Source organism: Haematobia irritans, chromosome 5, assembly GCF_050003625.1.
Source record: "Haematobia irritans isolate KBUSLIRL chromosome 5, ASM5000362v1, whole genome shotgun sequence".
Classification (NCBI taxonomy): Eukaryota; Metazoa; Arthropoda; class Insecta; order Diptera; family Muscidae; genus Haematobia; species Haematobia irritans.
In genome coordinates, this window is record NC_134401.1 from 175,518,088 (window position 1) to 175,531,946 (window position 13,859).

The 13,859-nt window shown below is 32.5% G+C and overlaps 1 protein-coding gene across 34 annotated transcripts in view; it reads right to left on the minus strand.

The window, feature by feature from the left end:
* CAP (Cbl-associated protein) overlaps positions 1-13,859 on the minus strand; it is a 78,688-nt gene that overhangs the window by 28,998 nt on the left and 35,831 nt on the right. For 23 of the 34 annotated variants that reach the window (XM_075313564.1, XM_075313561.1, XM_075313562.1 and 20 more), the window contains one exon: positions 9,282-9,344. The exons of 6 other annotated variants lie outside the window; for them this stretch is intronic. In XM_075313564.1, the coding sequence (XP_075169679.1) occupies positions 9,282-9,344 (63 nt within the window). Of the gene's footprint in view, positions 1-9,281; positions 9,345-9,697; positions 9,908-13,352; positions 13,373-13,859 lie in introns of those variants that run through there. 5 more of the 34 variants (XM_075313574.1, XM_075313570.1, XM_075313567.1 and 2 more) reach the window with 3 other exon arrangements.

The window sequence follows — 13,859 nt, forward strand, 5'->3', positions numbered from 1 at the left end:
GAGAATAACAAAACAGTTTGATATTAAAATAAAATGGTCACTCTGTTAAATTATTTGCGAAATAATGCGCATTAGATATGGTCTTTATCACAGGTATGCATATCGAATTTCAAATTCATTCAATTGTGTTTTACAGATATTTGAGTAAAATTTTTGCTTCATTTCACTAAACACTTTTGGTTTTTTTTTGGTATACCTTTCACGCTAATTGAAACGTATTATATATTTGATGATTTGTAGTTAATGTGAATTTTCGCACTCCACTGGCCCCGTATACGAAATGATTTGAAATTTTGTTTCGTTATTGTGGTAACTTTAGCGCGTTTTATATTCAGCCATGCTGATATACAGAACAGAAATCGCACAGCATTCAATTCAATTTGTTGACCAAATCTCTGAACTTGTTTATATATATTTTTTTGTAGGTCTTCTAATTTTCAATTCTATCACTCTAGTTGTTGGGTATCAATAACATCAACGAAAGTGGTTCTACGGGTATTTGGAATACAAATTGACTGTGGGCAAGTAGCAAAACAGCATTTGGATGAAGAAATAGGAATGCAAAAAAAATCATAATTCACAAAATTCTTTAATTCCGTCCGAACACGCTAAACACGAAGACAGGCAGGTTCATCGCCCCCACCATCCCCTAGCCAATGAAGGCAGGAGGGATAATGAAATGTAGATTTTCTACACGGAACTCTAATATTGGTGGTTAGGTGTTAGTCTTATGACTGAAGGATGACCTTCCTGCAAAACATATCCACTTGTTAGTTGGGTGTTTTCTCCGTTTTGTTTTTGCCAAAATCTCGGTGTATTTGTGTGGAGATTGTTATCTATGGTGTATGGAGAAATTGGTGGGTGCTCATTGAGAGTTCAGTGACTTTTGGCTCACTTGCTATGATGATAGATGAACGTTGGTGGCAAGTCCTTTGGCTAAGGGTCACTTTTTTTGTTCAGAATTTTCACTAGAGAACACCGTGTCAGAGCTGCTGACTCCGTAAATGTTGAGTAACAACTGAACTTTCGAGCATGCCACAAACACTTTACGCATGGCAGCGGCTCGCTGTGGTGCTATTCTTGCCAAGCACACACACAGAACTAGCCAGCAGCCAGCCCCTAATGGGCTCCCCTTAACAATGGCAATAACAATAATCGACAAAAGATTAAAACGGGCTTGTTCTCAAACCATAGCAGTCGTCACAATGGGAGTAGCAGCTATAGGAAATAAGAGCGCACGGCCAAGTTAGCGCACCCAGCTCATACACATATGATGTGTGCGCTGAACTTTCGGTGGTGGTCTTTATGGTGAGCGCTGCGCGGTGGCTGGCGAACGCAAAAAATCGAACGTAATTCAGTCATTCCATGTTTGAGCCAAACGTAATGATGTGCTCTGGTATTCACTCACCTATGCACTCCCACCTCATTCTATTGGGAGGGGGAGAGGGCGATCGCATTTGTTTTTGGAAATTTTTAAAATAAAAACAAAACAAACTTTTAGTCCACCTTCAGCGAATATTTGATAGAAGAAAACAACAAAAACAAAAAATAGCAAAAATATTTAAAACGCATTCAAGGAAAAGTAGTCATCCGCAGTCTATTGACTTTTCAATTCAATTTAGTTGGAATTGATTTGTTTTGAAATTGAATGCTAATGGAAATGGGAATGGGTCAATACAATTCCAATCGATTTGATTTTTTTTTTTTGCTTTAGTTTGGAAACTTTAACTCGTCCAAAAGATGATGACTGATGTCGTTGTTATTCGATTCACCCTGTTTTTGATTAAGTCCATTGTTGTTGTTGTTGCTGCTGCTGCTGATATCACAATGCAACCTAAATTGAATAATTATATTAGCTTCCGGTTTATACAAAAAAAAAAATACATTGTCATATGCGACAACTTACACTCACACAAAAATTCTAAATATACTGGTACATATCAGAAAACATATATATGTACATTTCACTGTGTATAACTTGGTTAAAAAACTCGCGAACTTGTTCTTTATTAAGATAATGAACATTTTATGAAATCTTTCTGTAATTAATTATAATAACGAAAATGTTCATTGTATTTAGGAAATTATTTCGTTGGCTCAATATTACAGACAAATTTCCATAATATTACGAAGCCTTTTCTATCAGTGTATAGTTGGTAATACTACTGAATACTGAAACGCCATATTTCTTGAATGTTAGATAGCACATATCGATGTTTTGAAGGATATCGCTTATAACATATCAAATTATATAATTTTTTAAATATATTTGAGTTGATGGATGTTAGACAGTACCTACTATACACAAAGAAAATTTCATTTCAACGAAATAATTTCATTGATATAATGAAATATTTACATTAAAACAATCAAAATATTCGTTAATAGTACGAATCGTTTCGTTGATTGATTGACAGAAAATACTTTATAGAAAGGAAAATTATCGTTATATCAACGAAATTGTTTCATTGGTTTGTTGTTAATGACGCATTTCGTTAATATAACAAAGTTTTGTCTATCAGTGAAACTTTGAAAGATTTGATAATTTTTTTGCCTATATGATTTTATTCACATCCAACTCCATATAGCGAGTTTCGAGTTATCGGAACGAAAAGGGTCTGGGTTCAATCCTAATTTTGGCTAAATGCTAAAAAGTTATTTCTCCAAGAGTGTTTAAATGTAATGTGACTCGCTGTTCGGTGTCTTGCCATTGAGACAAACATAATGTCGCGTAGCTATCATTGATAAGAATGATGTTCACCACATGTTATATAAGAATGGACCGAATGGTCTAAGTAAACCTGAAATAAATTCAGAATCGAATGCGAAATAGATATAGTCAAGGTACACCCTAAAAAAAAAAATAGCTTCTGTAATATATACCCCAAACACATTTTGCTTCAAGTATATATATTTTCAGGATTGGTCCAAACAAAATATTGTTTGTATTGTTCAAACATATTATGATTCATCTTATGGCATACAATGGTAGAAAAAAATTTTAATGAAATTTTCTTTGTGTGGATATATTTTTAAGGCGCCAATTGGTTACTTCCACTACTTTACTTGCAGCATACTCTCTAGGTCTCTCTTTCTAAAAACATATGTTTATAGGCTATTTCTAAATTATATATATTTTTGCATCTAAGCATATTATATTTACAAACATTTTATGTCCCAAAATTAATATGTTCTAACATATTAACATATATGTCCCAAACATGTTATGCTAGTTTATTAACATTATATGCTTGCACTTAAAAATATTGTGTTAAAAAATTTGAGTTCCAAACATATAATTTTTACACCCAAATATACAAATATAAAAATCAGTCTTTTTCATCCGTGTAGTGTCAACCAGACAGTATCCTCAAATAAACGTTGTATACTCAGTATTCCTAAGGTGAAAATTTAAGTTTACTAGCACTCAAGAAAAGGAGCCCTTTACTTTATAAAAATTGGTTGATTTTAGTTAAATTTTGCGCAATGTGAGTAAATGTTCTTTATTTGAATAATTTTTTGCTTACTTTAATAACGTGAAAAAATAAGAAAAAAAAAGTTGTAACCACATATAGTACACAATTTTACTAAAAAATAAAGACGTTCATATTTTTTAAAAGTTTGTTTAAATTGAGTTTATAGGTCTCTCAAATGAATAAAATGTGCCTGTTTTGAACTTCGTATGGAGCTAAAGACATTTTAACAATTTTTTAAACCAATTTTTTTATTCAACATATGAAATTTTCCTAAACAACTGAAAGAAAAATATTATTTTTAATAAATTTTCTTTCAATTTGACAAAAAGTATAAACTTATTTGTAGCATGTTGCAATTACAAAACTATTTTAGTTAAAATTTTCTAAAACAAACCTGTAGCTATATGAGAAGATGATGCCCAGTGGTGGTGAAAAAATGATTCAACTTGGGAGAAATGATTCTCATGTGTAATTTCCATAAAGAAATTAGCATATAAGACCCAAATTGAATCACCTCACCCAGCCAGATCTTACTAGAGACTATGGAAATGTGCATTAGCCAACACTGAAACATATGTATAGTCAGACTTGTAAGATGGGTATCTGGCATTTTATTTTCAATAGCATAATAATACCAATTCCTTAATCTTCATGTCCAATTAGCTCGCATTTAAAATTGTAATTAATGTAAAACCTACATTTTCTTTGATGGTAGGTTCACTATTTTTCGGGTGATTGTATCATTCTGAAGATTAAAAAAAAAAAACGTATTTTTACTGTAGATCATAAAAAATGTAAAGTGGTTCATATCGGACCACTTTTAGGTATATGTAGATGTCATTTAAATTGATTTCTTGAACCTTCAGATGAAATTTATCATATGCCCTCGAACTAACCTCAATCACTATCATCCGATCGATCTACATTGATGCGATATCTTAATTCGATATCGCATCAATGTAGCATTCAGTGCTGTTATAAGATATGGGAATTTTCGTATGATTACATTAATTGAATATATTTTTTTGGAGGAAAAATTGTCATGTGATAGGGTGAATCGTATATAGAAAATTCACTTTTAAAGGCGTTCTAACGATTTTAGCAACGTTTTAACTCACATTCATATAACAGACGATTTTGAGAAATTTAACATGTAATAAAATGCTAGGTGAGCAAAGAAATTTCTTAATTTCAGAAACAAAATTCTCTACTATATCAAATATGGTATATTTTTTATTTGAATTTTTCCATGTTTATTGTCAATTGACATTTAATTTCGAGTGTATGCAATGGATTGAACCACAAAAAAGCGCATGAACATCATTTCAAAGCAAATCAATCGGAAAGTTTTTCTTCTTTTCTTTCTCCTCGTGAATGTTTTTTTTTTTCAAATACAAAAAATAGAAATATAGCAAAAATAATACGATTGAATGAATATTCTTTAGCAATAAAAGTGCGGAATCGAATGAAATCTCTCCCCACCCTCTCATCATTCATGGGATTCGATTGTTCGCTCGTTCGTTCCACTTAAGGTGTGGACAAGGTGTGTTTCATGACAATACAAAAATAGGAGAAAATCATCGAAAGCTTCAGCCACAGCAGCAGCACCACTATTACCCACAGTAGTAGCAACAAACTCTAAGGTTCACTTCAATCGCATAATAACTGAAAACACTTGGATTCCCCATTGGATCCTCTAAAATGGAATATATTCGATAAGCAAGTAAATGTACTGCAAGCATTTATATGAAAACCAATCAATAGAAACTAACACATTTACTGGCGTGTTATTCAAATGACCATAACATCGAGCATATCTGTAGCAGTCTCTAAATCAAAATAAAATTACAAAGGTGGGACCCACCTTGATGTCACTCAGATATCAGTGGCCATTCGGTTAGCAAAGGTTGGTGCTAAATGTACGTTACGACTAGAGTCCTTAGAGTGTGACATCAGAAGAGCAACATATTGCAAATTTCAATTGCCTTATTCGATGTGAAGAAGAAAGAAAAATTTCCTTTTTTTAATTTACCTTGGATGACATTAAGGTTAAAATTTTCATTAAAGTCCACATAAAGTTCATGCTTGACATTTGAACTGAACACAAATGGAATTATGACTATTAGATCATTTCCAATATTCACGTTTGATAATTCCAACGCCATTGACTTCAAGATTAGTATTTGAAGTAGTACATTTAGAGATAATATTGTTCTTCTTTGTGCTACAAGAATATTTAATAATACACAGGAACAATTAATCAAACGATTGTTCCAAGACATTAAATTGCATTAGTGTTTTATCCACAACATAGCATCAATGCAAATCTCATCAGTGTTGCCAGATTGATTTTTCGTAAAGTGACGTTTCTTTGATTCACACTAGCAATTGGGATTAATTTAATAATTCTTACTACTTCAACAATTAGAGCATTAAAATAAAACAAGACTATTATTACCTTCTAGGCAAAGAACAGTGTGCGTATGATTAGCGGTCGTAGAACAAATGGGATTACACATACGTCTCCATAATCAACCAGATGTTAGGGTGGTAACTATCAACAATTTTACTTTTCTACCATTCCCCTGTTCTGGTTTACAAATTTGCAAAACGCAAAATTTTCCGAAAAATTGTTCTTATGGATAAGGAAATTACATGGAAGAAATTTCTTAGCAATATATGGTTCAGAATTTATTGACAGTTAAAAATTTGAACATGGGGGACTTTTTTAAAATTGTACATTTTGCAAACCCCAACTATTCCAACTATTGATTGGAAGTCTACATTTTTAAAGATGAACGTTTGTTTTACCGGACTTTTTTACATTGGAATGAGTGGGCCAATGATTTTTTGGTGTATGCGAATAACCTCGTCTATCATGTGACACAGTATTAACATAATTACCCAATGACAATATGTCCTTAATTAAATGCGGATGTTATGCGATAAGAAAAGATAATAGTAGGACGAAAAATTTACAGTTTAAAGAAGCGAAAAATGGTTGGAAAATCCGAAAGATGTTATTAAAGTGAGTAGAAATCATAACGAAGAACTGCCAACCATGAAATATAAGACGCAGTTTAATATCCCTCATATGTGAACCTTAAAAATTATGAGTTTGTAGAGAATCAAAATACACTATCGAAGCCATATTTCATTCGCCCTACATTGGAATAAGATATAGAAATTTGAATATTATTATTCAAAATCAACTTTTCGTAATGATTTGCCAAGAGACTCAATCATGCAAAGTTTCCAAACGATTTAGTTGATCTTGAATTTTACAATGATACGATGATTGTTGGAAAGTAATAATAATAAAAAAATACACAAAACAATTTCAAACCAAAATATAATTGATATGTAGTAAAATATTTGACTAGAGAGCATTCGAGAGATTTTCATTCTATAAATTCTACAAAAGTTTTTAAGACAATTTTCCCAAATTCCAAATATCATTTTAATTTCATTTTATTCTCCTACGGTATTACATGGAGTGAGTGAGGTGTGATTGGAAAAGCCACATAAAAATATGTCCGTTGACACCTGCGGTTATAATATCAATGAAGAAAATACTAAAAATAACGAAACAAAAGAAATTTTGTTGAAAGTTTCATTTCGCGTCTCTCTCTCGCTCCCTGTCCCACTTGTCGTAAGCATGGTATGAACTACACAATCTGTCATAAATGTGCGGATATTCTGTTTTATGAATGATCTAATCAGTCCGTCAGTTTTTATAGCACCTACAGATTTATGTAGTTCCTTTGGTGCCGCATGATTGGCATATGAACAAATTTTATTTATTGCTTTATGGAGCATCTTTTCCCATCGAACTAAAAACAAAAAACAACACATCATCCGAATTAGCGTCATGGGCATCATTATCAAATGGTTGCTGGAGATTATTCAACAAAACATCGAAAGTAAAAACACAAACTCAATTATTGAATTTTTATAAATAAAAAAAAAAATAAGAAAATGCGAAAAGCTAAAAACAACAACTCACTAAATAAATTTAAGACAATAAACAAATTTAAATGTTCAGAGGATTCACATTCCTCCATATACACAAAACACGTAAACACACACACACACGAATGGGTATACACTCTCCCATATCTAAATAATAGACAAACAAATGGATATTAGGGTGTACCAAAAGGACATGGTAGATAATATTGGAATATTACAAATTTAAGATTCAGAATTTTCGATATGTAGTAAATATGTGTTACCTTTAAAGTATCTTTAGATGTTCATTATATTGAGAATTTTGAAAATATTGGAAATTTACGCTTAATTTAAAAATTTCTAATAAATGGTATTGTATTTTGGTTAACTAGTCGATCAGTACACTGAGATCATTTTTTGTTTATTTAAAAACATTACACATTTTTTTAAATTTATTATTATTATACTGTTGAAATAGTAATAACAATAGTGTGGCACAGGTAAATATTTTTAATATATTTTAAAATGAGAAGTACAAAATTAAAATTGCATATCTAGATACATATCTTTTTCTTATGAACAATAATTGCCTATAAGAAAAAAACGCATATAAGAGACAAAAATTGTGTGTTTTCTGAGTTTCTTATAAAAATTATTCCATAAATATTGCTACACACATTTAATTTATTCTTGAATGTTTAATATGTCGCTGAACAGAATATTAAAAAGCTGCACTTTTGGGTCAACGACAGTGATATGCCAACGATCTCAGCGATGCATTGGACGATACTATATTGCAGCTTTATTGTTTGCGTATGGCCATTTTATATTTATTTTATAAATCTGCTTTTCCGCAAAGTTTATCATCACATGTTAGTAGAAAAATAAAATCTATGATGTTTATCTGGTTTGCATTTTTATAGTTTATTTTTATTCTGTTTATTTTTATTATCCGCCATGATCATTTTTTGCCATCAACAGAACACGTTTCATAACCAAGTCGGGACACTCTATTACACATTAACAAAAATATACAGGCATACGTACGTAATCATACATTTTCCGAAATGAATTGAAAATGAAAACGATTAAGTCTAAAAATAGAAATCAACACAATTCCTTTAACAATCCCTCTTCTACATTCTGCAGCCCACTCAATACAACTGAATTAAAAAAAAATAAAAAAGAAACAAAGACATCAACACACAAACAAATTGTTGTGTATACATACCTACGTTTGGAGAAATGTTAAGAATCCAGCATTGGCTATAGCTAATAAAAGATTCTGGAATGGACTTATGCCAAACATATGGAATTTAGATAAATATAAATTAGCAATATCGGCAACCTTCAATTGTAAATATGCAAATTTGGAGAGGAGCAAAGGCCAAAGCCCCTTGCCACAACGAATATGGATGCGATGTCATTCAAAACTAACAACCATGGTGGCGATTGAAATGTCCATCTATAAATAATATTATCAACATATGCCAAAATGGATCCAACGCCAACTCAAAAAATTACATCGAATAGACAAAAACCAAAACCGATAAACTGCGAAAGGGCGGTGGACGATATCAAAGGTCCAATTTTTAATGATATAATGGAAATGTGTTCCATATTGAGAGAATCGATTCGACAACTATAACTAAACTGGCAATGACATTGAAATCTACCACAACCAATGGCTACCAACGATTATGACGACGGACAACAATCACAAAATAATGATAATGATTTTCGCACCAACAACAAATAACCCAACACTTGCATTGTTGTTGCTGTTGTTTGTGGCATCGGCGACGTAGATATGTAGATGATGAGTAATCGAGAATTTGTTTCATGTCTATTTACCTGATCCGGATGGAGCCTTCGCCTTGAATTTCGGTGCAAACATGCTGGGAGATTGGGCTTTTTCTGTAAAAATGACCAAGAAGACCAACAGAAGAACAATGAAAAGAGGGTATACGGTTCACTTTAAGAAATTCTCAGCGTCCATTGAATATTTGGGGCGTCTCACACTTGCAATAGAGAGTTCCATTGAATTTTTGATATTTTTCACAATTTTTAATTTTTTTAATTGTTGTAGTTGTTGCTGTTTGTGTTTTGTATGCAATATGAGTAACTAATTTGTTCATTCAGAATTGGATGTTTTTGAATGAACATGCGATACGCGTAGGCGGGGGTGTGTGCAATCATTCGAATGCAACGAACCTCCCCTATATATGATTGACAGAGTGTATGTGTGCAGTTTTTTCTTTTCAACTAACCCTGTCCCATATTTCGCTAAGTAGATCACACAAACAAATGATCAAAAAAACCAAAGCTAGCGCGCCGACCAATGAAAGGAACCTGTAAAGAACACTCTGTACGCTTTTACGTCCGAAACTCAACTCGTTGATCCGCGCGTACTTTTGTTTTGAAAATGTTCAAGAAAATTATGTTCATTTCACCACAAGCACCATCAAAACCACCACCTCATCACCACTGTCGCTGAGATTTAGCATCTTCTCCCCGATGGCCGTTTGCAAACATATTATCAACCAACAAAGAATGACGACTCTTCAATCTCTCACCATTGTACAAAGGAAACAGTGGAAAGAGAGTGAGAAGAAAATAACGAAAAGAAAATCATAATGTAAACAAAGGAGTTTCGTGTACTCAGCGTTCATTATTTTTGGGGGCAGTATGTTTTTCTTTTTTGGGGTATTTGTCTTTAATTTTTGGTTTGCCTTCTTTATGTGCTGATCTCAGAGATGAACAAGTGGTAGTGGGTGAGAGAAAGAGATTGAGAGCAGAAGAGCGAATCGTTGTTGTTGGTCCATATATCCAATTAACCATCCACCCACTTACTCGCCCAACATTTATTTTACCCACTGCCCCAAATGATTACGATGAGATACGAAGATATTTATGTTTGTGTGTACAGATACATACATACACGAGTATCCATACAAACATAATACTGCCCTAATTGCATGATGGTCTAAATCGAAAGTGATTTTTTCAAGATATGCAAAACTACCAGAAGATATAACTGAATCAATTGTTAATAATCCTTTACAAAAGGATAATCAGATAAATCCAATAACAATTGAATTAAATTATTCGCTAAGCAATTACTTGCAGCTGCAACATTAACTTAGTAAACAAAATATATCACATAAATCCATTTAAAAACGTCTTTTCCACAACTTAATTTCATGTTTCAAGTAAAAATCACCAATTGAATACGTTGCAGCTTTATAGTTAAGTTACCAAAAATCGTAGAATTTATGGACGATTTCAATACTAGTGAAGTTTGATTCAGATTTAAAGGACAAGTTGACCTCAGTTTCATTGAATTTTCTTTTATGTAAGGATACCCACACGGTTGAAAAAGACTGTTTTTCATATGTTTGGCTATAAACATTATATGTTTGGAACACAAATTTTTAAACACAATATTTTTGAATGCAAGCATATAATGTTCATAAACTAGCATAACATGTTTGGGACATATATGTTAATATGTTAGAACATATTATGTTTGGGACATAAAATGTTTGTAAATATAATATGCTTGAATGCAAACATATATTAATTTAGAAATAGCCTATTAACATATATGTGTTTAGTAGCTTGGAGCGCTATTTAACAGGGAGCGATATTGAATTAAGTTGGTGGTTGTTGCTTGTTATTACAATATTAACATTTTATTTTTCCTTGGACAATTGATCAGCTACTTCTTTGATCCTTACAAACTGTGTGGTCCGCTGTTCGAGTCCCCGCCCGGCAAAAGGTAAAATTAAAATAAAAAAAATCATAAAATTGATTAATTTCTTCTACAATGTTTGTATTACAGAAAAAGATGCTAAGAACTAAAAAATCTCGTGGAAGTGAGAAAGATGTCGGGGAATATACAATTGGGCAGAAACAAAATTTTGAGCATTCAGGTCGAAAACCTATGTTATTAGCACCTATATTACCTGTTTATTTTCATAATTCATTATGATTGTAAATATATAAATAAATAAATAAAATTTTGAGCACAATATTGTTTTGGAGAATTTTTTTAAGCATATAATATTTTTGGGTGCAAAATGCTTCCAAACATATTATATGGTCACATAATAACATATTGTTTTTTGGAAGACAACATTATTGAATTTGGATGCAAAAATACAAAATGTTTGGAACTTAGACTACCCAAACATATATTGTTTAGACCAATATGCTTTCAAACATATTATATATTGGAAGAGATCAAACATATAAATGTTTGGGCAATACCCAAAAATGTATATGCTTGAAGCAAAATATGTTTGGGAGTATATGTTACAGAAGCGATTTTTTGTGAGCGTGCAGTCTTAAGCTGAATAACCAACTGCACAACAACTTCATTGAATAGTTTATAGACTTTTGAACAAGGGTTCATACTGCCCCCATTCATCATATCAGAGGAAATCCAATTCTATGTTAAGCAAGAACAAGAAATATTTGTGATCATGATAATATTTTTTCAAAGCAGTTAGTTTTTTAAGGGCAATTAAACCCAATGAAGAGAAACGTAATAAGTGTAGCGCCAAATTAGGCTTTTCATTACCTTGACATTTTACAGAAATATTTAGCTTGATGATAATAACCTGGTTATTACAACACAATACCGGCGATTACATGCGAAATTATATTTGTTTTCTCCGAAAAGACATTTTAGGCAATTTTTAAAGCAAATTAAAACAATAGCATGATTACACCCTCAAAAAAAATCGCTTCTTTAACATATGTTCCAAACATATTTTGCAGGAAGCACATATATTATTGCATACTGCCGAAACATTAATATGTTTGTTTTATGTGAACATATTATATGTTTGGAAGCATTTTGAGCCAAAAATATTATATGCTTGGAAGAATTTTTCCCAAACACGATTGTGCTCATTCCCTAACATACTCGTAATTTTCACTTCCACGAAATTTTTTAGTTATTGGCACCTTTCTCTGTAATACAAATAATGTTGAAGAAATTATTCACTTTTATAAATTTTTTAAATTTTACCTTTCGCATGCACGGAGAATCGAACCGAGGACCATACAGTTTGTAAGCCAACACACTATCCACTGGGCTACGTAGCTGTTATAGTCACCAGTAGATAATTATCGTTTTAAGTTACATTTATATAGCATAGTTTGCAGCGCCCACGAGCCCATGCAAACATAACATTATTTAACAGAAACATACATTTGTTTGCCACGTGGAGCAGTGGTTAGCATGTCTGCCTTCCATGCAAAGGGTCGTGGGTTCAATCCCTGCTCCGACCGAACTTTTTTTTTGTTTTTTTTTTTTTTTTTAATTTACACATTTGTATTTATACTATATTAATTTTTTTAAATGAAACATCGAAATGTGCGTTATTAAAGATTTATAGTCAGTAACAGTGCTTGATATAAACGAAATTGAATGATTTTTGGATAAAATATTATTTTTTATTGCAAAAATAACAATCTTGTAATAAAAAACTGTTTTTGTACAAAACTTTAAAATTTGGAAGGAATTCAAAAACTAACAAAAGAAGAACGTGGAGTCGAGTATAAACATACATACATAATTTTATAATAAAGGGTGATTCTTTTGAGGTTAGGATTTTCATGCATTAGTATTTGACAGATCACGTGGGATTTCAGACATGGTGTCAAAGAGAAAGATGCTCAGTATGCTTTGACATTTCATCATGAATAGACTTACGATCTGCCACAACGTCGAATTTTCAGTGAATGGGCCCTAGAAAAGTTGGCAGAAAATCCGCTTTTTTATCGACAAATTTTGTTCAGCGATGAGGCTCATTTCTGGTTGAATGGCTACGTAAATAAGCAAAATTGCCGCATTTGGAGTGAAGAGCAACCAGAAGCCGTTCAAGAACTGCCCATGCATCCCGAAAAATGCACTGTTTGGTGTGGTTTGTACGCTGGTGGAATCATTGGACCGTATTTTTTCAAAGATGCTGTTGGACGCAACGTTACGGTGAATGGCGATCGCTATCGTTCGATGCTAACAAACTTTTTGTTGCCAAAAATGGAAGAACTGAACTTGGTTGACATGTGGTTTCAACAAGATGGCGCTACATGCCACACAGCTCGCGATTCTATGGCCATTTTGAGGGAAAACTTCGGAGAACAATTCATCTCAAGAAATGGACCGGTAAGTTGGCCACCAAGATCATGCGATTTGACGCCTTTAGACTATTTTTTGTGGGGCTACGTCAAGTCTAAAGTCTACAGAAATAAGCCAGCAACTATTCCAGCTTTGGAAGACAACATTTCCGAAGAAATTCGGGCTATTCCGGCCGAAATGCTCGAAAAAGTTGCCCAAAATTGGACTTTCCGAATGGACCACCTAAGACGCAGCCGCGGTCAACATTTAAATGAAATTATCTTCAAAAAGTAAATGTCATG